The sequence below is a fragment of the Patella vulgata genome, chromosome 5 (genome assembly GCF_932274485.2).
Source record: "Patella vulgata chromosome 5, xgPatVulg1.2, whole genome shotgun sequence".
NCBI classification, from domain to species: domain Eukaryota; kingdom Metazoa; phylum Mollusca; class Gastropoda; family Patellidae; genus Patella; species Patella vulgata.
This window is the reverse complement of record NC_065883.2, coordinates 66921985-66948564: the sequence shown is the minus strand read 5'-3', so window position 1 is coordinate 66948564 and position 26580 is coordinate 66921985. Positions and strand designations below refer to the sequence as shown.

Sequence of the window (26580 nt, the reverse complement as noted above, 5' to 3'; positions counted from 1 at the left end):
AAATCTGTGTTACACAAAATGACACATAGAGAGATGGGATTTAATGTCTACTCGACACAAACTAGGTCATTTCAGGACTAACAAGTGGTTCAATTTTATTTCAATAATTCACTTTAGTGTAGGGGTCTAGTAGGATTAAAGGCTGTGTAATGAAGGCAAATTATTGATGAGGATGAGGTTTCAGGTCCACTCGACACAAACTAAGTCATTTCGGGAATATCTTATGTTTCAATTTTATTTCAATAATTCGCTTCGTGTATGGGTCGAGTAGGATTAAAGCCTGAATAATGAAGGCAAATTATTGCAAATGGTGTAAGCTTATTGCCACTTTATAACAGAATATGATATTACACTCAATATTGATTCCGTTTAGACGTTCTTCTATGTCTCTTCACGGTCCTCGAAATCGTCTGTCTCTCTTAGGCAAAGTTCTGACATCATAATAAATGTCAACAATGACCGATGTGAACACTTAGGGCAACAAATGATGGCAACGTCTCACGTTTTACAGTGAAATGTCAGATGTTACATCAATAAAGGTTTTCAATGACTTGTTTTAGTGTCGATATACGGAAAACATGACTCCGCACTTCCGATACTTGTAGCTGTTTTAACATGATTGATTTATCTGAACAATAATATTCCATTGTTTAACAAGCTTTAAGAAAAGTTGTGTTAAAACAGAAATCAATGCTTTCCAGTAGTTAATATAATAATGCAAGAGGTCTTGGTTCAATGATTTTCGTGTAAGCCTGTCTATTGCAATTTTGATTGAGTCTACATGTAGACATGTGATATTATAAATATATATATCATTAAACTTGATTGTCCAAGCATAAAGAACACTATTAGATTATTTAATGTATTTGATGTAATAATGTAGCCTAGTGTTAGTGTAATAATGTATCAGTTAGTGTAATATTGTAGTGTATTTAGTGTAATAATGTAGTGTTAGTGTAATAATGTATCAGTAAGTGTAATATCGTAGTCTATTTAGTGTAATAATGTATCAGTTAGTGTAATAATGTAGTGTATTTAGTGTAATAATTTAGTGTTAGTGTAATATTGTAATGTGATTTGTGTAATAATGTAGTGTTAGTGTAATATCATAGTGTTAGTGTAATATCATAGTGTTAGTGTAATAATGTAGTGTTAGTGTAATAATGTATCAGTTAGTGTAATAATGTAGTGTTAGTGTAATAATGTATTAGTGTAATATTGTAGTGTTAGTGTAATGATGTAGTGTTAGTGTAATAATGTATCAGTTAGTATAATGTAGTGTTAGTGTAATAATGTATTAGTGTAATATTGTAGTGTTAGTGTAATGATGTATTAGTTAGTGTAATAATGTAGTGTATTTAGTGTAATAATGTATTAGTTTGTGTAATAAGTGTAATAATGTAGTGTATTTAGGATAATAACGAAGTGTGTTTAGTGTAATAATAACATGTATTTAGTGGAACAATTAAGTGTATTTAGTGTAATAATGGAGTGTGTTTAGTGTAATAATTAAGTGTTAGTGTAATAATGTATCAGTGTAATATCGTAGTGTGTTTAGTGTAATATCGTAGTGTTTTAGTGTAATGATGTATTGTTAGTGTAATAATGTATCAGTGTAATATCATAGTGCATTTAGTGTAATAATGTAGTGTATTTAGTGTAATATTGTAGTGTATTTAGTGTAATAATGTAGTGTATTTAGTGACAAAATGTAGGTGTATAGTATACTTTCCACTGAATTACTGTCTTGCCTATAGATGTAAGTATTGTAGGCACAATGCTTCCACTGTGAGGAGTCCTATAGAGAAAACACAAACTTTTTTTTTGTACTACTGTACTAGGATGGGGTACCTCTCACTGACAAATGACACAGCCCGCTCCCCATTTGGCATTATCTTACTAACTGCAATGTACATGGACGGACGTATTGGTATAACTGTTAAACAAAACTTTAACCCACTTTAGTCTACTTTAAGAGACAGGCGGATGACCTTATCTGACATGGAAGTAGGCTGCAAGATCTGCCCTTCCCATAAACTGTCCTCCATTGTTTCAGACAAATTGCAGTTGGGACACTTCCCTTTTACGGCAGGTGCCAGTAATTCAGTGAATAGTAAACTAATGTAGTGTTCAGTGTATTAATGTAGTGTATTTAGTGTAATTAGTGTAATAATGTAATGTATTTAGTGTAGTTAAGTGTAGTGAATATATTATATTAAATGTAAATACTTCTATATATTGCTCAAAACATATTGCAGTTTTCATTAATACATGACATTGTACACCATCCATTGTTTCATTTGATCTTTTTTTGTACTGGGAATAGGATATTGGTAAAGAATGGAAACACTTATTAAAGACAATCAAATGTGTACCAAACACAATGACAAGCATCGGCGGATTTGTGCCTGCCTAACAAAGTCTTAATCTGTTCCTGACAATGTTTGTGACAGGTGGATTATTTCCAGGTTTGCTAATAACTGACAAAACCAGAAGGAATAATTTGAATACACTTCTGCAAAGAGTCAATCTGATTAAAACACTGATCCTATTTCGTTTCATTTTTATAGTTCAAAATTTCGTTTTACTTGTCTTTACTACACTAGGATCTGGAAGAGTTGTTATATTTCCACCGTTTTGGTTGAAGTGAGGGATAAGTCAATGAAACGGTCTGTTACGACGAGTTCTTGACCTTTTGATGCACGGAACTGTGGGTAAACCACTAGAAACGTCAACACTGATTGATTAATCAATGTCTGGTGACAGGGACAAAAGCCGTTCGTTTGACCACTGACGTGAACACCCACTATAACTTGTCAGATCTTCATGTAGTGTGAGAGAGAGAAAGAGAAATGTGGTTTAACGTCCACTCGACACAAACTAGGTCATTTCGGGACTAACATATGGTTTAATTTTATTTCAATAATTCGCTTCCATGGTAGGAAACCGGAGGACCCGGGGAAAACCCACGAGGTTGGACAGGCGACCCTACTCCTTGTCACGTACAACCGGGGATTCGAAACCACGCCAGTCAACTCAATGACAGACTTTATGATACAGCGCGCGCACGCTAACCATTCAGCCATCCAACCCCCTTCATGTAGTGTAGGCCATCGAAAGTATAAAACAACGAAACTAAATATGGATCTGTATTTTAATCAGCTTGACAAAGAGTCTATTCAAATCAACAATATGTACCACTCATACCACTCGGTATATATAAATAAATATTTAAACAAGATTCTTGTGTCTGTCCACAGCAGCATTCCAAAATGTCTAATTATCTACACGCCTTCAATACTCTCATTAACGTTGGGGAAATTAAATACACAAAGAAATTAACATTTCCTACATTCAAACTGACTCGATTCCTGACGCTGTAATTATATTTAATAATGCTGCCATTAAGTCAACCATTAGTATTAATTACAAATAATGATAAATAAACAATTAGAAATACCATGGGACCACAGTCTACCCAGAACATTTAACCACATTAATTCAATAAATTATTCATGTTGAAATGAAATGGGGTTAAATATCCTGTAACTAGGAGGGAGCCGAGGTGGCTCAGTGAGTAAGATGTTGGCTCACTGTGTTCGATCCCTGTGTTGGCTGAGAAAATTCATCAGTATTTTCCCCACATGGTTCCCTCTTGTCAGTGATGCAGGATAGAGGGCCTAGCAATGGACAATGCATAGTTGTTCTGATGGGATGAAAGACTGGAGTCCCGTGTAAACATTGGCATGCAAGTAAAGATCCCCTGGCAGTGGGAATTTCATCTAAGAGTAGGCTGTAGCGCTGATGTCTGGGAAAAATTTCCCTCATAGCACACTGTATGGCATATGCCAGTCCTTGTTAACCCAGTCCGAACAGAATAGTAGGATGTTAAAACCCCATTTCATTTCTTGTAACTGGGTAATATAAATGATGGGCATACAAAGCTGTGTGTAATTGTGCCAGGACAACAGTGTTTCTGCCAACTCTTCATCAAATTCCAACTGATAATGCACACCAATGAGTACACTGGTGGACCCAACATTTTTTTGCCCCATCTAACTAAACAACTAAATACTTTCTCAGCCAACACCGGGCTCAAGCATGGGACCTCCTGGTAAGTGAGCCACCGCCATATTTCCCTATTTATGCTTAAAATAAAACATTATGTCCAACCTGATTTGCAGAAAAGTATAAATCTAATTAATATAGGTCTAAAAATTAGTTTGTATTTTCTATATATAATAGAATCATTTGGAAATAATGATTTTGGTGCCTGATAGTGATATACAGAACTTTGTGTAGGGCTTCTGATATCCAATATTTAAGACTAATGAACATTTTAAAATTTGTACAAGAATCGTGTGCCAGAATGCTTTCTCGCACCATTTGTGAAATGAAATGACTCGATAAACGAGGCTAAACATATCCCAATTGAGAATATTACAGTTGTAGACTGGAATAACCAGACGCCAAAGACGACCATTCAATTTGCACTCTTTACATATTTCGCCGAACATAGGTGATTAGATTAGAAATTTCAGTAAAAACAGAAACGATTGTATGTAAATCAGTTTATACATTCATATTACATTAGTATATGCATTGTCACCCATTTGTGTCCATTTCTAGGTACCAAAGAATAGCGATTTAGCTCCGTTAGAGGTGCATTATATTTAAGAGCTAAATCTGCGTATTGCAGGTCTTTGTTCTGGATTCAAATAAATAATTTTTAATTTAGACATTTGTGGGGGTTTCGTAGGTGATAAGCGTTGAGATAAACTTTGACTCGCCTTATTCTTGCCCATATATAGAAATGGCTTATATTATCGGCTCTATATTACATTAAACTTGAATTAACGCTCGTACCACGTGAAAATTCTAGAGAAACCCGCCATTTTGTTGAATGGCTGGAGATGGGTAGTTCGGAGCTTCTGATTGGATAGCGTGGGTCAAGTCAACCAATGGGAGAGCGGGTTCTGAATTGCGATTAAAATCCGTGTCAAGGTTCATGCACGTGCATTCTACAGTACAAAGCGTATAGATAGGGTATATAAGGCCACTTAAAGTCAGTCTTAGTCGAACGGTTGGGGGTGCAAACCTCAGCTGGAATATTATTTATTTCGCTCTGTGGTAAGCATCTCAAGGGGAGACTTTGTCTTTGATGATCGGCAAGTTCCGCAGGAATAACCCATTATTCCGCTCGGGGCAATTAAGTTCGATCTCCGGGGTAGAGTTTTGCCTTTAGTCCTTAAGGCTAAGACTGGCGTTCCAAACTATAGGGAAATTGTTGGTTTATTAGTAGAGTTATGAGTTACTAAGTTATTTCATGGGTGACGTAAGATTCGTTGTCTTCTTCTGTGCGAATGTTGTAATTTCGGGCTGAGACAGGCATCAAGCTGTGATGTATATATTTATTAGTAGAATTTTGAGTTACTAGTTATTTCACGGGTTCCGTTTGGGTGATGTAATATATGTTTGCTTTCCTCTGTACGAATGTTGGAAGTTCAGGCTGAGGCAGGTATCAAGCCGTGATTTTTATGTTTATTTGAGGAGTTATTAGTTCTAGTTTCTAGTTATTTTACGGCTTCCGTTTGGGAGATGTAAGATTTGTGGCGTCCCTCTGGATGAATATTATTAGTTCAGACTGAGGCAGGCGTCAATCGTTATCTTTCCTAAGTTTGATTTATTTGGCCGTTTTCATACGGAAGATATAGAACTTTGTGTAGACGGGACTCTTAGTTTCTTGTTTGATAAAGAGACATAGTCGATGAACTTGGCAGAGTTCTTTTATTTCAGCTGGTTCACCATTGGAGGGGAGAAGACCAACAGTTACGAACGCGCATTTTGGTCTTTCAGTTTTTGTATTTTCCGAAATAAAACTTTGAAACTTTATAAATGTGTTCTCTTTTCCTTCGGTTCACGCGAGAAACCTGACATCCTGTATACGAACCTGGACTTCCGGTTTGCATAAGAGTCGGTCACTCCCACCGCTCGAGTGCAAATCGATAACACCCCGTCCTGTTACATATTTATTCACATGACAAGCCTATAATCAACTCTCTAGATCATTGGATAGCCCAGACTTAAATGTTTGGAACATAAGCAAGTTTTAAATAAGTACCTATTTCCAGGCTTGTATTTGAATTACAACATCACCAAAAATAAAATACAAACCATTGGTCCCAGGATTATCGACGCCTGCTGTTTCACTCCTAGGTGTCTCTGCTATTCCATGTTTACTTGACGATATAGATCCATTTTTAATCGAGTTGCGTTCAGATTTATCCAATATTTTATCCGTTTCCTTCCCCTCCTCGTAGACATTTTTCGAAGGCTTTTTATCTTCTGAGTTTTCCCCAAATCCACAACAGTAAAATAAAAAGCTGCTCGGGGAATAACTCCAATCTTCTAATTTCTTCGCAAACATTTATTCAGTCACATGATTTCACTGGTTAATTTATTATAAAGATTTACTAAACCTCTTTTTCATTGGTTAATTCAGAAAGAAATCAGTAAAAATTCCTGTTCATGAATGATCACAACACACCACCAGTTAATTTCTGTAACCAATCAAGAAGTCATAATGGCTTTTCCAAATTTTATTACACAGAATAATCAGCGACTGGAAAAGGATAAAACTTTTTTGTAAAGAATCACAAAATCATGAAACTTTTTACATCTTATGATATCGATTTACATCAATACATGAAATTTATAAAAATAATTCAACTTTGTGATATTGATTCACTAAATTATAAAAAAATCTTCAGTACGTATTCATAAAATCACAAAACTTCTTTGCATAGATTCTCAAAACTTTGTAACATCCATTCACGAAATCATAAAACTTTTTGACATCGATGAAACTTCTTTACAAAATTGATTCACAAAAATGCTAAAACTTGTTAATTCTCTAAAATAATAAAACTTCTTGACATCGATTTATCAAATCATCAAATAATGAAATCATAAAACTTTTTTGCATCAATTCACCAAAATGCTAAAACTCTAAAATTCTCTAAAATCACAAAACTTCTTTGCATAGATTCTCAAAACTTCCTAACGGCCATTCATGAAATCATAAAACTTTTTGACATCAATGAAACTTCTCTAAAATAATAAAACTTCTTGACATCAATTTACCAAATCATCAAATTGCTTTACATTGAATAGTGAAATCATGAAACTTTTTTCCATCAATTCACAAAAAATGCTAAAACTCTAAAAATCTCTAAAAATGATAAAACTTCTTTACATCACGAAAATGATGAAACTTCTTAAATTAAACTCTTGAAATCATAAAACTTCTTGGCATAGATTCATGAAAATCATAAAACTTTTTGACAGATTCAAAAGATCATGTACTGAGTACATTAGTTACCAAAACTTATGAAATAAAATTGAGCCACGTTATTCCTGAAAAGACCTTGTTTGTGTCGAGTGGATGTTAAACCCCATTTCTCTCTCTCTCTCTCTCTAAAACATCATCACATCATCCATTGGATCATAGATATAAACTCTGCTCTCAATTCATATATATTTAATCAACAACTAAAAATATGAGCATAAAAATATCAGATTAATTATGTTGTGTTTCTATGGAGAGATATTATCGTCATTACTTACGGACGTGGAGTAATTGTTTGTGATTAGACTATTTATATACTGTAGAGTTATTCTTGATTTGATTAGCTTCCATAGGTCACTTGACACAATAATCGTAAAGAAAAGGATTACATAAACAACCGTTGATAACTACAGCAATAAAAATATATTTCTTTGAACACTTAAAATGTCATTTGGAAGACATTTTCAAACTATGTACTGCGAAAAAATATGCCAATTAAACATACATTATGCAAGAGCTAAATCTGTCTATTGCAAGTCTTTCTTTAGTCCTGAAATGTTATCTTAATTATTAATTAGACATTAATTAACCTATCCAGACCATAGTCAACTCTAGATGACATCGCTAGCCTGCGATCTTTTGTGGCTTATGAGCCGATTTACTCCATAACTTTCCTTCATGATTTAACAATTAAATGGATAATCGAGACTATACTGTTTATCGTACTGACTTTAGTAATGATGATCGAGGCTAGGCGGAAATTTCAATCGCTTAATTCTCGGTTCATAATGGATCAATTTGAATGAAATTTTCAGCAAATTGCCTTTACATTATCCAGTTTTTAACTATTATAGTGCGAACTGCCAACCCTTTATCAAATCTCCCATAATGTATCTTTAAAAAAATTGATTAAAAATCCTATAACCGATTTCTAACAATTTCCGTTTTTCTTTTTTGCTTCAATTATGTTCAAATGTGAATTTTGCTGCTGACAGTGGTGTTTCCAGCCACTCTTCAACAAACTTCAACAGTCAATGGTTCTTTTACACACAAATAACATTAGGCAATACTTTCCTTGTCAGCCCTGCATACACTACCACAAGTGGGAAATGAAATCAAATGAAATGGGGTTTAACGTCCTACTGTTCTGCTCTGAACTGGGCTAATGAAGACGGGCATATTCCATACAGTGCGCTATGAGGGAAATTTTGTTCCGTCCATGTCAGGATTCCAATACAGAACATTACAGCTTCAATACCAATGCTGTCTTCAAAATTAGGGAAATACGGCCCATACCCCTTTCTTGTTCCGCCTTATGAGAAAAAATACAATTCTTTTTTTTTTTTTTTACAAAATATTAAAACCCAAAGATGATGAAAACCAACTAATCAATCAAAATTCCATTTCTTGCAAAAATTATTTTCTAAAAATCTATGTTCAATTAACTCAACTGTAGAGATTTTCAACTTAAATATTCTTAACTGATCGCACCTTTTATTCCTTCAATTATCTCCCCTTGAATAATTAAAGGATGATAAAGAATTCAATTGACAATTACCCAGGAGTTCCAATTATAGGTCACGATTTAATGTACAGAAACCATGGACGCGATTCTTAGTAGACTCTAACATCTGGATAAATGATGCATAAGCATTGATATATAGTCAACCAGTGCAAAGAATTCTCACAAGCTTCCATAAAACCAATCACGCCTCCACAAAAATTTTTTTCTCTAATTAAATACAAAATAAAATAGGGTTTAACCGTTAAACCCTATTTTATTTTGTATTTAATTAGAGAGAAAATTTTTTGTGGAGGCGTGATTGGTTAAACTTTAACGTCCTACTTTTCTGCATCAACTGAGCTAATGAAGCCAGGCATACATGTAAACAGGACCAGTTTTTCGTCCCGTCCATCTTGCACAACTGTCAAGGAGAAACCATGCTGGAATAGCCCAGGGAACTTTCTAGGCTGACACCTTGATTGAAGCTGGGAACATCTGGTTAGTGAGCCAGCACCTTATACTCACTGAACCACAGTGGCTCCTTTAAATACAAATACACATCCGAAATTTTTAGCCATGAGACAAATGGAAAAAGAAATCAAATGTTCTAAACCCAACCCAGGTTTATACATGTATGTTGAATAAGGATAACATTATTTTCCATTGCTTTAAACCTGTATTTGTTCAGAGAAAAGTTAGTACTCTAAGGAATTGTAACCCTGTTTGAAATCATATACACTGGACAGCTCAAAGAGGATCTGCAGAAAACCCACAAGGTTGAATGGACAGCTCAATTACAAGGGTGGCCATAAATAGGACAGATCATGGTATATTTTTACAAGTCACTGTCCTTCATAGCACACAATATTATAATCAATTCCCTTAAGTCTACATCCATCTACATGGTCTAATTAATCTCACCAATTAATTTTCTAAAACATGCTATCATTCACTTACATGAAATAAAAACATTAAATAATTTATAGTAAAAACAGATGAAAGTCTATCTGTTAATTAAAAACAGAAATTTTATCAATGAATCCATTAATAATAAACTTTTATTTCCGGATTGTTAATTTTATAATTAAACTGTCTAATGTATTGTATCTAATTTTCTCAACAAAAAAATAAAAAATAAAAATTATAGAAAAACTACTTGACTTGATACAAAATGATAATTCCAAAACTTCTCATTTAGGTCTGGGATTGATTGAATGTGAACCTGACTGACTGGCGGTAAACCTGGCTGTAAAACTGACTGACTTGATGTGAAACTGACAGACTGGCTGTGAGTCTGACATATTAACTGTGAAACTGACAGAATGACTGTGAAACTGATAGACTGACTGTGAGTCTGACTAACTGGCTGTGAAATTGACTAACTGGCTGTGAAACTGACTAACTGGCTGCATAGGCGTACGGGGAAATTTTTGACTTGGGGGGCAGTGGTGGTTGGTGCCCAAAAAATGTAGTTAGGTTCTTAGTATGTTACATAATGATAATAAATTCGCTGTTAAATTGGACACACTCAAGAACACAATATTTTTTTTATACAACTTTTACAAAGTACAATTGTGTGCCCAAATTTTCCCAGCATTTGGTGCCCAAAATGGGGGGCCCCCCCCCCCCCCCAAGCCCCCCCAGCTCGTACGCCTATGACTGGCTGTGAAACTGACTGACTGAGTCAAACAGATTTATAAATGGAGATAATTTTCTCACCCTCTTTGACGATATTGTCTTATAGTCTAAAGTAAACAAAATCTGAAATTATGTGATGCTATATGATAGAAGACAATCTTGAGGGCCAAAGCCATCCACAGATTCACTAGCCCCATTCGTTACCCATCTGAACTCCTCAAACAAGAAGTGGTATAAGCAATTCTGGAAATCATTTTTCCTATATTGCGTAAATAAATCACATGAAGTCATCATATCCTAGAATTCTGTTCCTCACCTTTTAAAACAAACCCAGAAATAAATTCCTAAATAAACAAATATTAATCTGACTTGGACAGATCATGTATTTTCTGTGATCAATCAATACGAACACTAATCAGTATAACAATATATTGATCTTCTATTCTGGTCATCTGGAAATAATTTGCAGACAATTTCCATGCCAAATTAAACTCATTCTTCTGGCTATATTTAATGATGAGAGATCATATAACACTAAACTACTTTTACTATTTTCATCATCTACATGGGTAACTACTTCAGTCAAGTATAAGATTTCTCATTAGGCTATTTCTCAGGCCACACACAATCTTGCTGTCAACATCAGAAAGACTGGCAGACCAATCTGACTGTTGGTATCTATAAAGACTTGGAAACACCAATCTGACCGTTGGTATCAGAAAGACCTTGCCAAACCAATCTGGCGGTCAACATCAGAAAGACTGGCCATACCAATCTGATGTCGGTATCTATAAAGACTTGGCAACACCTATCTCTGACTGTCGGTATCAGAAAGACCAGGCAACACAATCTGGCTGTACGCATCAGAAAGACTGGCCACACCAATCTGACTGTATCTATAAAGATTTGGAAACACCAATCTGACCATCGGTATCAGAAAGATTTTGCCACACCTATCTGATCGTCGACAACATAAAAACTTGGAAACACCTATCTGGCTGTGAGTATCAGAATGGGTATCCTTGTGAGCGTTATTCCAGTCTGGTTTCCCTTTGTCAGTAGTGTGTCATGGAGTCGTTTGTATGGTCCTGTACATAAAAGAAGCCATGGTAGATAAAATGCTATGGTAGAGTAGGCAGAATAATACTGAATGTACAAAATTTACCTCATAGCAAACACACTGAATAAAGTATGTCCATATTTATTAGCCCCGTTGGTGAATTTTCTCAAGGATCTCTAGTTCCTTCCCACTGCTAACAACCCCTTCATAATAATTAATTCTTAAATAAAAAGACATTGGTCCACTTCTGACCTGGGGGGTTGGATGGCTGAATGGTTAGCGTGCGCACGCTGTATCATAAAGTCTGTCATTGAGTCGACTGGCGTGGTTTCGAATCCCCGGTTGTACGTGGCAAGGAGTAGGGTCGCCTGTCCAACCTCGTGGGTTTTCTCCGGGTCCTCCGGTTTCCTCCCACTGCTAAAGACCCCTACGCGTAAAAGCGAATTATGTTAATAAAATTAAACCATATGTTAGTCCCGAAATGACCTAGTTTGTGTCGAGTGGACGTTTAACCCCATTTCTCTCTCTCTCTCTCTCCACTTCTGACCTAGTTTATGTTAAAAAACCAAAGACAGATATTCAATAATAAATAACCTACACCTTCCCTCCTCTATTCTAACAACAAATATCCACACACATAATATTCACTTAAAAAGTTTGCTCGTAAATTATACGATAAACCCCATTGCATTTCATTTCATTTTAAAATTTCATTTAATTATCATAAAAAATTGCTAACACAGATGTGCATCAATTCTAAACCTTTTCCCAAACACATCTAATTCCATTTAATGAAATAGTTCATTGAATTATTTCATGGAATAAAACTTTGCCTGATCAATCTCCACCAACTCCAGAGTTCTCAATTCACAAAAACTTAAACTTAAAAAAAAAACCCAGTTATTTCATTGGTTAAGATTTAAAATCATGTTACAAATTTTAGCTGTTAGCCAATAAAAGGGATGAATTCTTATAAAACTGATAATTAGGTTTAAGTTTTTTGCAACTAAGAAACTAACCACAAAAATCATATCACTCAATTTTACTACCTCTACATACACAATAAACAATTATTATATCAACTCTTGGTTGGTTATAATCCACAGATTGTGCAGAAAAAACACACATTTACCGATTACTTCATTAAATTATATTACACCATAACCAATATCTATAGTATTAAAATATTGCAGACCAATCTCCACAGATTCACCAATAAATCTAGTAAAGTTTCCCCAACTGTCCAACTTTGATCATCACAGTTCACCACACACACACACTACGATTATTTTCTTCCTTCAGCGAGCAATATGTGTATTACAAGAACATCGAGCGAAAGCTTGATTTATCAGAAAATCAATCAACCAATCAGCTTATCCCTTTGTTACAAAGAGTCCTGTCAACCTTCATATCACATAACACCTGTTAGTATTTTTATTAATAACACGTATCCTTATGAATCAATAAATTAATTAACTAACTCATCGGTTATGCAAATTTATGCCAATATTTGTTCTAATTATATAATGAATCATTCCCCAGACAGAGAGAGAGAGAGAGAGAGAGAGAGAAGGAGAGGCCAGAGTGAGAGAGCAGTAAACCACTGACAAAACCTTCACAGAAATATTTTTTCAATGAATAAATCATTCTTAACCTGAGATTTCAATTCCACTAATGGAGGGAGAGAGGGGAGAGAGAGAGAGAGAGAGAGAGAGAGAGAGAGAAAGAGAGAGAGCTAATCCGATGACAAGGTTATCATGTTTTACTTATATAGATGGTCATATTTCTAAGCCAATAAAATATATTTAAGGTATCAAAATTTCCAATATCTGTTAAAAGATCTACATAAGCTCCAATCACATATTTTACTGGGCTAGGCTATATTTTAAAAAATCAGCAGAAACCAACACATTTTTAAGGTTCCTGAATAATTTTACAAAATATGGATCCAATTTTTCAACTCCATATATTATCAAGGAAATGGTATCTTTATTTCATTAACTCAATTACTTGAGAACCAACAGAAAACATATATTACTACTTTAAGATCATTGCTACTTTAACATCATACTACTGGAACATTACTGCTACTATAGCATCATTTTTAACATCACTGCTACTTTAGCATCATTGCTACTTTAACTTCATTGCTACATTAACATCACTGCTACTTGAACAAAATTGTTACTTTATTTAACATGGTTTTCTGTTACTTTAACATAACTGCTTCTTCAATATCATTGTTACTTCAATATCATTGTTACTTCAATATCATTGTTAATTGAACATCATTGCTACTTGAACATTATTGTTACTTCAACAACATTGTTACTTTATTTAACATGATTGTTACTTTAACATAACTGCTAATTCAATATCATTGTTACTTCCACATCATTGCAACTTTAGGATCCACTGCTATTTAAAATCACTGAAACATCATTGCTACTTTAACATCATTGAAACTTTAACATTATTAAATTGTTACTTTAACATCCATTGTTACTTTAACATCCAATGAGAAAGTCCTGCCTTTAATGAATTTCAAAATGTCAAATGAAATATAACAAAAAATATCATTTGTAAATCGATAAATTGTATTGTATTTTATACAGAATTTGTTAAGGTTATCAAACAATCTCTATTCTGTGAGATTGTGAGATATTGCGTAACTGACTTCCTGTATTTAGACATAATAATAATACTATTTCCGTATTGTCGACGATTTTATTAGATAATGATCGGCAGAATATCTTCACGTGGGAAGAAAAATAAAAAGCCTTCATAAAAAATGAACAATGTAGACTATCAAAATGGGAAAATAAATCCAATATGGGAAGTGGTATGAGGTATTTAAAAAGAAGTAACCAGTGTGCTACTGGATTAATTTTGTCCAAACAACAAAGTAATTCCACCTACTCTATGCTAATTTTTTTAAGTATTTGATACATTAAAACACCAACAATTTTGAACAAATTCATGACATAAGTCTGAGAATGCTTTGTGAATTCAAGGCCAGGACAAATCAGGCCGGCACTTTCTTGGATGGATCCTGGGACCTTCTAGTTAGTGAGCCAGTGCCTTACTGAGCCACAAGCTAGGTCAATACGAGACTAACATATGGTTCAACTTTATTTCAATATTTCGCTAACCCATATGGTTCTTTAGCACTGGGAAGAAATCTGAAAGAAATCCATGAAGTTGGACACATACAAACTAGGAGTCGAAACCACATTACATGACTCAATCAATGATTGACTTTATGAACTAAGACACAAAAGAACAAGAAGACCTTATGATAGACCTTATGAAATGAAATGAAATGGGGTTTAACGTCCTACTGTTCTGCTCCGAACTCGATAGACCTTATGAACTCAGACACAAAAGAACAAGAAGACCTTATGATAGACCTTAATGAAATGAAATGAAATGGGGTTTAACGTCCTACTGTTCTGCTCCGAACTCGATAGACCTTATGATCTAAGGCACAAAAGAACTAGAAGAATACAGAGCCGGTATCGAAATGAGTCCATTATTCTGAGATGATTGTGGTAAATGGAAGTTGAAACCCACTGTCTCAAATCTAACATATATTGACAGTTCGTATAATGATGAATTATTTGATATAATAAATTAGACTGTGGTCTTAGTGTAATTATTGTTTACGCCTTGCTTGACCTACCGCCTCCACAAACAACCTCCACACTCTCTACAGATAATCAACCATAATGTCTAGCTTAGGATTTCTGTTACATTAAAAACAAAATGTCTAGGGTTATGATTATGATGTATGAGTGAAATTTTGTCCTGATAAGAATATTTCCATCTACTCTTATTTTTCGATTTCTAAAATTATGTCAAGTGATATTCAAGGTGGAGCCACGGTGGCTAGGTGGTTAAGAGGCTCGCTGGCTAGCCTGGAGGTTGGGTGTTCGATCCCTGCATTGGCCAAGAAAGTTCATCCAGATTTTGCGACATGGTTTCCCGTTGTCAGTGGTGCAGAACGGAGGGCCTGACAAGGACAGCTGTCTAGTCCTTCGGATGATATGAAAAACCGAGGTCCCGTGTATATATTGGAATGCACGTAAAAGATCCCCTGGCAGTTGGAATTCGATACAAGAGTAGGCCCGGGCAAAATTTCCCTCATAGCACACTGTATTTCGTATGCCCGTCTTCATTAGCCCAGTATAGGAGCAGAACAGTAGGACGTTAAACCCCATTTCATTTAGATATTTAAGGAGTAGCAATGGTATACATTGGAACCCAAGTTCTGTTGTCCCATCCAAACAACTTGAGATCTGTCCTTACCAGTCACCGCAGATAATCAACTATAATGTCTAGGTAACGAAATAACTAAGATTTCTGTTACATTAAAAACAAAATGTCTACGATTATGATGTACGAGTGAAATTTTGTCCAGTTCAGAACATTTCCATCTACTCTTAGTTCGGTTTCTAAACTTATGTCAAGTGATATTCAAGGAGTAGGAAATGGTATATATTGGACCTCAGTTCTGTTGTCCCATCCTAGCAACTAGAGATCTGTCCTTGCCAGTCACATCAGTCCTGCACAAGGGACAAAGCGAAACCTGGTTGGCCAACCCTGAATGAACTTTCTCGACCGACACTAGGATCAAACCTGAGACCTATTAATTGGTTAGTGACCAGTATCATATTCACAGTAACACAAGTTTTTTGGGGGGTTTTTTTTTTTCAAAGTAATGTCAAGACTAACATATGCTTAACAAGTCAGGTGGAAACCGAGGGATATATGGCCTCGGTTTCACAAAACATTCTCAGACCTAAAGGGACAATAACACTCTTGCTGGCTTGACAGCTCCAGAAAATAAAAAAAATAGCCTTATTCTAAGTACTAGATGTGTTAGTGTCTTACCTGTTGTGTAAATTATCCATTAAATCCTAGTTTACTTGTCCAGAGGGTTCAAAAATATTTTTAAACCCAAGTCACATTTCAAAAGCTTTACGTCAGGCTTTTCAAATCATTTAGTTGAATTTTTCCAATTTTTTAAATTAGGTGTGTTAAGAAGAAATTTGTATCATCAATTAATTGGAATATTGTAAAATAGTACAATTTGTTGACCAGAATAAAGATTGGGACATATTATTCAGTTACAACAAGAGTGGTATTGAGCCTTTAAAGTTAAGAATTGTTTGCCTTATTTTAACTAAAATATAGCCCCTTAAACTTTTGATGTTTTAATGTATGAAATACAGCAATAAGGAAATATGATGATGTGAAAATTTTTGTGTTTCTGGATCAAAGATATTTCTCATAAAAAGTGATTGAAAGTTGAGTAAATTGTTAACTTAAATAAGAGAATGCTTTATGAAACCTGGGTCAGTTCTAGCTAGAACACTGCAAGTGTTTCAAACTGTGTTTGCAGAAAAAAATTAAAGATACATTACGGGAGATTTGATAAAGAGCTGAAAATTTCAGTCAAATTGATCCACTCTGAACCAAGATTTTAGCGATCGGTACGAAAAGAAAGATATAGTGTCAATTAACCATTTCATGATTAAATCAAGAATAAACGTGGAGCAGCAAGTATCCTAATCCAGTAAACATTGCAGGATAGCGCTGAAATTGAGAGTTGATTATGGTCTTGATAAGTTAATTAATGTCTAATTAATAATTTAGATAACATTTCAGGCCTAAAGAAAGAGCTGCAATAGGCAGATTTAGCTCTTACATAATGTATGTTTAAATATTTTCCACTTTACAAATAAAACCGTTATAAATAAATAGATTATACTGGCCGATAATATCAACACTTTAAAATAATAAACCAACCCGTAAATAAAACTGCGAGAATGGCCACTTTACGGACTGATCAGGAATAAAACGGACATAAAGATAAGATTTATCACAGACTGGTGTTTGTCAATCTTCTCAGTGATTGGTTATTATGATTCTCACGGCAACTGTACGTTAATCCCCACTACAGACAATTGGTGGCTACAAAAATGTCCCACCTGATTCATCATCAATCACTGTCTGTCCTGGTATTTCCATTAATACCATAATTCTTGGTTAGTGAAGGCCACCATCAGTAATATTAATGCTTACAATATTTTTGATTTAATTCCTTGCCATGTCAACACAATAATCCATTCATCTTCAAGCGTCTTGATACATCACCATGGTCGTGTATGCAATGCTAAGTACAATTTGTCTAAATTGCGGAGCCATGGTGGCTAAGGGAGTAAAATGCTGGCTCACTAGCCTGGTGGTCGTGGGTTCATTCCTGGTGTTGCCCAAGAAAGTTCATCGGGATTTTCTGGGGTGGTTTGCGCCTTGTCAGTGGTGCAGGACAGCTGTCTAGTTGTTCAGATTGGATAAAAACTGAGTTTCTATGTACACATTGGTGTACACGTAAAAGATCCCTTGGCAGTTGGAATTTAATATAACAGTAGGCCCTAGCAAAATTTCCCTCATAGTACACTGTATGGCGTATGCCTGTCTTCATTAGCCCAGTCTGAGCAGAACACTCCTGTTCTGCTCCGTCCGGGTTAGTGTGCTATGGGAAAAAATTTGCCTGGACAGTGGGGCTACAGCCTACTCTTATATCGAATTCCAACTGTCAAGGGATCTTTTACGTGCACACCAATGTGTACATAGAAACTCAGTTTTTATCCAATCTGAGCTGTCCTTGTCAGGCCCTCAATCCTGCACCACTGACATGGGGAAACCATGCCGGAAAATCCTGATGAACTTTCTCTGCAAACACGGTTAGCGAACCTGCAACCTCCAGGCTAGCGAGTCGACATCTTACTCACTTAGCCACAGTGGCTCCCTAAGCCCTAAGCCGATCAGCAATATTTTACCTAATGGTAACGACATTGATTGAGTATTTATACAAAATCAATTCACATGTTTTCAGCTTGTTCTGGGTTTTTTTTACAATGAGAGGAGTGGATGACAACAGCTATATTCAAATGTCAACAAGAAGACTGGAAGTGTTTGAGCGGCATTTAGTGACTGGATGAGAACAACACATGACACATGGAATACAAGTTACTTGAAAGATTTATTTCTGGCGACATTGTGCCATGTGCTAAGAAGACTGGATAAAAAAATTGATTCACAAGTTTTCAGCTTGTTCTAGGGCATCTGATATTTCATTAAAAAAAAAAATCTTTTTTTTTTCAGGAAGAGGACTAAAAGACAACGTCTATGTGTCATGTGCTAAGTAGACTTGATACAAAAATTGATTCACATGTTATCAGCTTGTTCTAGGACACCCGAAATTTCATTAAAAAAATTTAAAAAATTTTTTTTTTTTTTTTTCAGGAAGAAGACTAGAAGACAACATCTGTGTTTAAATGTCAATAAGAAATGAGGTCAAGAAGAACATCCTGTTTCTCAGCAGCATGTTACCAGAAATGGCAAGTTGAGTGACAAGATCTCCGCTACCCACATTAACTATTTTCTAGCTGTCAGTTATAATTACATCTATCATGATATTTAACCATTAAATCTATTCCTGATAATTACAATATATTATAACCAATCATGCAGTATGTAGTTTGGATAATGCACAGCAGACTGTCTAATAATCTACAGTCATATGCTGTTCTTGTAAAAAAAGATTTTCCAATGTTGTTTCCTCTTGTCAGTGGTGCAGGACAGAAGGCGTGACAAGGATAGCTGTCTAGTTGTTTGGATGGTTGAACTAACCAACCCATGTCCCATGTACACATTCAAGTACACGTAAAAGATCCCTTGTTTGTTGGAATTTGACATAAGAGTAGGCCGTTGGGCCGCTGTCCGAGCAAAATTTCCCTCAAAGCACACTGTATTATGTACATGTATGCCTGTCTTAATTAGACCAGTCGCGGGAGAACAGTAGGACGTTAAACACCATTTCATTTCTCTTATTGAATTCCTTGCAAACCACAATAATGTGACAGATGGATATCTAAAAAGCACATCAGTCCAAAAATGGTTCAGTTTTACCAAAGATATAATGAATTGAAAATTTGGTTAGAGGGCACGTGTTTTATCATAAGGTCTGTCATTGAGTCAACTGGCGTGGTTTTGATTCTCCGGTTGTACATGACAAGGAGTAGGGTCGCCTGTCCAACCTCGTGGGTTTTCTCTGGGTCCTCCGGTTTCCTCCCACTGCTAAAGACCCCTATGCGCAAGTGACTTGTTAAAATAAAATTGAACCATATGTTAGTCCCGAAATGACCTAGTTTGTGCTGAGTGGACGTTAAACCCTATTTCTCTCTCTCTTTTTTTCTTGAATAATCATAATAAGTTTTAAAATAGAAAGAAAAATGTTATAAGAAATGAATAATCATAATAAGTTTTAAAATAGAAAGAAAAATGTTATAAGAAATGAATAATCATAATAAGTTTTAAAATACTGGAAACAGGAAAAGGGTACGGCAACACTCCCTTAGAGAGTAATTAAAGCTGGACAGGCTGATACATCTGCATAGAGACTGGATCAAAAGATGATACCGGCGGGGCGGAGTAGTAAGATAAAATTAAAGAATCCCCGCTCAACAGAATACACAACAGACTTATAGAAGTAGAAGATTGTTTAATGGGTCGACGTTTCGGGTGTAATACCTTTTAGTTTTAAAATAGAAAGAAAACTATTATAAGAAATGAATATAAAAAATTGATTGAAAAAACAATTTTTTCCTTTTTATTCCATGTATTTATCTTTGTTATGACAAGCCCATATAACATGATCAATAGATCTAAATTTCAGCTAACAATAATTAAAATAAGCAGCTCAGGCTGACCTTAAAAATATCTTTGTTTCACCAAACCCGACCCACAATCGAGGAGAAGGGTCGGTAGGTCGGTTTTTTTTTCAGATTTTTTTTTAAAGAGCTAATTTGACAGCTTGATAATTTTTCGGGTGCAAACATTCGTCTTCTTTTATTGGCAAACAAATCAATGACATCGGGATTTTTCTTGATGCACGACTCGCACACAAATTGCCACAAACTCACGTTTGAAACTCCCTCAACACGTTTTTAACGATCGTGCGGGTTGTGCCTTCATTTTTCTCGAAAACGGATATTGAAAATATCGTCGTCATGTTTAAAACGACGCCCCACAGACATAGAGGCAGAATCATTTCGTGGGAATAGACGTGCTTTCGTCTGCAACCATTTTGTTGAGAAGCGACACCTATGACGCTTTCGTCTTGATCAACCAGTTTCAATAATGAATCAAACCATAGCCATAGTAAAGGGAAATAACTCTCGTGATATATTTCAGGTTGACACACAAAATAAAATAAAAAGATCGCGGAAAAGTGCAATAAAATAATTTAAGTCGGGGGTGGTTTTAGTTAGTCGGTCGCGTTAGGCGAAACAAAGATATTTTTAAGGTCAGCCTCATTACAGGTTTTTTTTTCAATGATTATTGTTTACAAAAATATCAATAAGGGTACATATATGAGCTCATATTATTAAAGATGCATTATGTGAGATTTAGATAAAAAAAAAAAAAAGATGGTAGTTCTTGCTACTATAATAGTTCAAAAATAGATAAGGAGAAATGAATATGTTAAATATTTCAGTCAAATAACTTTATTCTGAACGAAGTTATAACTGTTTGAAGTTTTCACAAGATATAGTTTCGGTTGTCAAGTATCATTGCTATGATAATAAACAAAGTCTTGAATATTCAGCTTGTCATGTGAATAAATGTCTATATAATAATTTATATAATATTTGAAGCTAGAAAAACGATTTAGCTAATACATAATGCATCTTTAAAACAACCAGCTGGTCAACCAATACTTTTTAACATCTATTTAAAAAAAAATATACAATAACCAGTTAATAATCTTATGGAAATTTTAGAATTTAAATGATCAGTTTTAGTAGATGAATCTATTCAGAATAAAAACGCCCTGATACTTTTTAACAACCATTTTTAAAGAAAACCAATAACCAGTTAATTTATAATCTTATGGAAATTTTTGAATTTAAATGATCAGTTTTAGTAGATGAATCTGTTCAGAATAAAAAAGCCCTGATACTTTTTAACAACCATTTTTAAAGAAAACCAATAACCAGTTAATTTATAATCTTATGGAAATTTTTGAATTTAAATGATCTGTTTTAGTAGATGAATCTATTCAGAATAAAAAAGACCTGATACTTTTTAACAACCATTTTTAAAAAAAAACAATAACCAGTTAAATAATCTTATAGAAATATTTGAATTTAAATGTTCTGTTTTAGTAGATGAATCTATTCAAAATAAAAACACCCTCACTTCCACTCTAATTTCTTTGTTATCAATCAATCCGATTAAAACACAGATCCTATTTCGTTTCGTTTTTTATAGTTCAAAATTTCGTTTTACTTGTATTTACAACACTAGGATCTGGAAGAGTTGTTATATAACAGGCGTTCTACTTGATGTGAGGAATTAGCCAATGAATTGGTCTGTTACGGCGAGTTATTGACCTTTTGATCCACGGAACTGTGGGTAAACCACTAGAAACGTCAACGCTGATTGATTAATCAATGTCTGACATCATAGGGTCAAAAGTCGCTCGTTTGACCCCTGACGTGATCTTCATGTAGTGTAGGCCATCGAAAGTATAAAAAACGAAACGAAATATAGATCTGTATTTTAATTAGATTGGTTATCAATCTAAAAAGGATGGGGATTGTTTTAGCTCTACGTAATCAAAGGTGAAAAATGCACACATCATTGCCCAAGATTTTAGAAGTAATATTTTTAAGTGGTAAAACCTGTTACAGTGCTTCTTTCAAGTCCTTTAATCATCCCGAAAGTCTATTAAAAAACCACAACGATGAGAGGAACATGACTTTCTCGTAAACTTAATGACTTAAAACGTGCAAAGAAATAATTTTATCATTTCAATGTATCTTTACAACTTTTTGAACTTTTAAATGATCTCAATTAACATTTATTGAGAAGCCATTTTATTTAAGCCATTGGCTTGTTTTGGTATCTGGTCAATATAACAGTTAAATTGATCAATATTCATTCCATAATGCAACAGTTTTTTTTAACTGTTATAGCAAAAATACTGTCAGTTTTATATCTAAATCTTACATAATGCATCTTTAAAAGAACACAAACTTATATAATGTCTCCACGTCTGGTCAAATGAAATGAAATGGGGTTTAACATCCTACGGTTCTACTCCTATATATGCTGGGCTAATGAAGACGGGCATACGCCATACAGTGTGCTATGAGGGAAATTTTGCCCGGGCAGCGGCACTATCGCCTACTCTTATATCGAATTCCAACTGCCAAGGGATCTTTTACGTGCATTCCAATGTATACACAGAACCTCGGTTTTTCATCTCATCCGAAGGACTAGACAGCTGTCCTTGTCAGGCCCTCCGTCCTGCATCACTGACAAGGGGGAACCACGCCGGAAAATCTGGATGAACTTTCTCGGCCAATGCAGGGATCGAACACCTGACCTCCAGGCTAGCGAGCCAGCGTCTTACCCACTTTGCCACGTGATCCCCACGTCTGGTCATGAATAGGAAAATAACTTCTCCCTACTAAAGTACATGTTTGTTATGAATAGGAAATTAACTTCTCACTTCCAAATACTTGTATGGCCATAAATAGGAATATAACTTCTCCCTTCTAAAATATTTGTCTGGTCATGAATAGAAAAACAACTTTTCCCTACCAATTAAGAACTTGTCTCTTATGAATAGGAAAATAACCTCTCACTTCCAAAATACTTGTCTCTTATGAATAGGAAAATAACCTCTCACTTCCAAAATACTTGTCTCTTATGAATAGGAAAATAACCTCTCACTTCCAAAATACTTGTCTCTTATGAATAGGAATATAACTTCCCCCTTCTAAAGTACTTGTCTGGTTATGAATAGGAATATAACTTCTCCCTACCAAAGTACCGTATTTTACGGGGTATGAGTCGATGTGGAGTATAAGTCGAGTATATGTTTTTAAACAAAGAAATAAACAAGCTAAGGAACGTCCAGAAATATTTTGATTGAAATAGTGTAATAAGTAGTTTTGTTTAGACGATAGTGAGTGTGGCATCAGGGAGCGACGGTTACTGAAGTTATTTTTCGAGATATCAGGTTATTTTACCTTCATTTGTATGTAAGTCGAAGCAGAGTATAAGACGCAGGTCGAACATCAGCAGGAAAAAGTATTGACTTATACCCCGAAAAATATGGTACTTGAATAGGAAAATAACTTCTCCCATCTGAATACTTGTCTGTCATGAATAGAAAAATAACTTCTCACTACCAAAGTACTAGTCTGGTCCTGAATAGGAAAGTTTGAGAATTATCTAAAACTGCTATCTTGTAGATATAAACAATATGGGTCTCATTATGCTACATTATATTAATAGATAGTGATATCTCGGTAACCAAATACTTTTAATTAAAACCTCAAAATTTCCTGTGTTTTAATTAAAAGTTAAGGATAGGAATAGTTATTTACATATTGTGGAAGATATTAAATCAAATATCAAATTGTCAAGTTTAAGATAACAATATTAATCAACATTGAGAATTCATTCAGGGACAAATTACCAACTACTTTATAAAATGAAAATGAAAGATGGGCTAATGTACGTGACATGCTGTGCGCTAGGAGGATATATATATATATATATAGACAATAAACTTACTATTGACAGTCCATTAATTGACAAACTGACAACGACCAAATGAAATGGAATGAGTTCTAAATGTACTTCTAATGAAAACGGGCATACCTCATGCTGTGCACTATGAGCAAATGGAATTTCCGAGAGAGCCATTTCCGAATACTCTTCATCAATTTTTACATGCAAGCCAACGAATACACAGCAGGACCTTTTGTCCTTTTCAAACCTGCCGTCCTGTTCGATTGACTAGGAAACATGTCAGGCAAATCCCGAGGAACTTTCACGGCCCACACCAGAACCTCCTGAATAGATTTCTACATTCAGTCAAACAAAATCTACCATTACACTAGACACAATTCATACTTATAATTCAATCTGATTAAAATACAGATCTATATTTCGTTTCGTTTTTTATACTTTCGATGGCCTACACTACATGAAGATCTGACCGGTTGTTGCGATAGGTCACGTCAGCGGTCATACGAGCGGCAAGTGAGCCTATGACGTCAGATATTTGATTAACCAATCAGCATTAGTGTTACTTGTGGATTACCCAGAGTTCCGTGCAAAATATGCCCAAAGCTCGCCGTAACAGACCGTTTCATTGGCTAATACCTCACACTATTCAGAACATGTCAATGATAACAACTCTTCCAGATCCAAGTGTAGTAAAGACAAGTAAAACGAAATTTTGAACTATAAAAACGAAACGAAATAGGATCTGTGTTTTAATCAGATTGACTTATAAATGTACAATTAGTCGAGACTGTCCAGACAAATTATTCACAAAATGTGTTTGATCTTCATACTTTTTTTTTGGGGGGGGGGGAGGGGGTAGAGAGCTGAGACGATCCAGTGAATATCCCCATGTAGTGTGCTATGAGAAAAACCAACCAAGCCAATACATGTACATGCGTTAGTGAGCTAGAACCTTACTCACTGAACCACTGTGGCTCACGGATAGGTGATCTAGCATCTTACTCACTATGAACCCTACCTCTGTGTTACAGAGAGGGATCACGTGGCTAAGTGGGTAAGAAGCTGGCTCGCTAGCCTGGAGGTTGGGTGTTCAATCCCTGCATTGGCCGAGAAAGTTCATCCAGATTTTCCGGCGTGGTTCCCCCTTGTCACTGATGCAGGACGGAGGGCCTGACAAAGACAGCTGTCTAGTTGTTCGGATGGGACGAAAAACCGAGGTCCCGTGTATATATTGGAATGCACGTAAAAGATCCCCTGGCAGTTTGAATTCGATATAAGAGTAGGCGATAGTGCCGGTGCCCGGGCAAAATTTCCCTCATAGCACACTGTATGGTGTATGCCCGTCTTCATTAGCCCAGTATAGGAGCAGAACAGTAGGACGTTAAACCCCATTTCATTTCATTTCATTTGTGTTACAGAGAAAACTTTCACCTATGTGACCCCTACTGAAATCAGATACATGTGATACAAGGTATTTTATTGAATAGATGACTAGTTTCAAGTTGACTGATTCTAACCTTGAATTCTTTATATATCTGTAATCATATACCTGGTGTATATAAACCATACAATATCATTGTATCCATTGACCCAACAAATACATATATATAAATAAGCTAGAAAATATAAACCTTACTCTATATTCTAGAAAATAAATTTAAAAAGGAAGGCTTACCCAAAAACTTTTGAATTCAGCATAAATCAATCGAATGTGACACAAAACTTAATGTCATAATGAAACAACATGAAAACATTACCCACTTAGAAACATTATCCCCTTTCACAAATGTAGAAAAACATCTTCAATTTCAGGTAATTTATGCACTCAGAGAGGAATAGCATAAGCAAATGTTATCATATCATGATCAACTATTCTATGTCAAACAATCTTTTAGAAAGTTTAGGAAACTGCTCCACCGTTAAAGAAATGACATTAAGCTATGATAGAAACCAATCAGCCTTAATGAATTTCAAGTAACTGATACACAAACTGTTCAGCCTTTTCCTAATAAATCTGAAGATTGCCAGGATCTATTCTATTAATCACTCTTCACACCATTTATTAGGGTGGTGTAGCTTCACTGATTGTAGCTAAAATTGTTTCAACTGTGACGCTTGGCCTCACCCAGGTAATTCACCCATTCATTCAGTGGTCTTGATCCGCATGTACAATGATGATTATTGCATCAATATGCCTATTAAGGTAAGCATGAAAGGTCCTTTTAGACAGAAACACATACATCTAAGACCTCTGATGCAAAACCTTCAAATAAGAATAGGTATCAGGTGTTTTAGTTAGCAGATCCTTTCACTTAGCTTGAATTAACTGACAAAAATAACTACCAGGTTTTCCTAATCTTTGCAATAACTTTTTTTTTCAAAAGCTCAACAATTGAATTTTAAGATGGAATA

General features: G+C 35.1%; 1 protein-coding gene across 7 annotated transcripts in view; it reads right to left on the bottom strand.

Annotated features, from left to right (window-relative positions):
• Positions 1–26580, bottom strand: part of LOC126820425 (synaptotagmin-16) — a 112680-nt gene that overhangs the window by 52292 nt on the left and 33808 nt on the right. The window contains exons 1-2 of one of the 7 annotated variants that reach the window (XM_050548380.2): positions 12683–12789; positions 6175–6622 (exon numbers count right to left, since the gene is read on the bottom strand). The exons of 5 other annotated variants lie outside the window; for them this stretch is intronic. In XM_050548380.2, coding sequence (XP_050404337.1) covers positions 6175–6427 — 253 coding nt within the window. In that variant the 5' untranslated portion in view covers positions 6428–6622; positions 12683–12789. Of the gene's footprint in view, positions 1–6174; positions 6623–7381; positions 7400–12682; positions 12790–26580 lie in introns of those variants that run through there. One more of the 7 variants, XM_050548381.2, reaches the window with a different exon arrangement.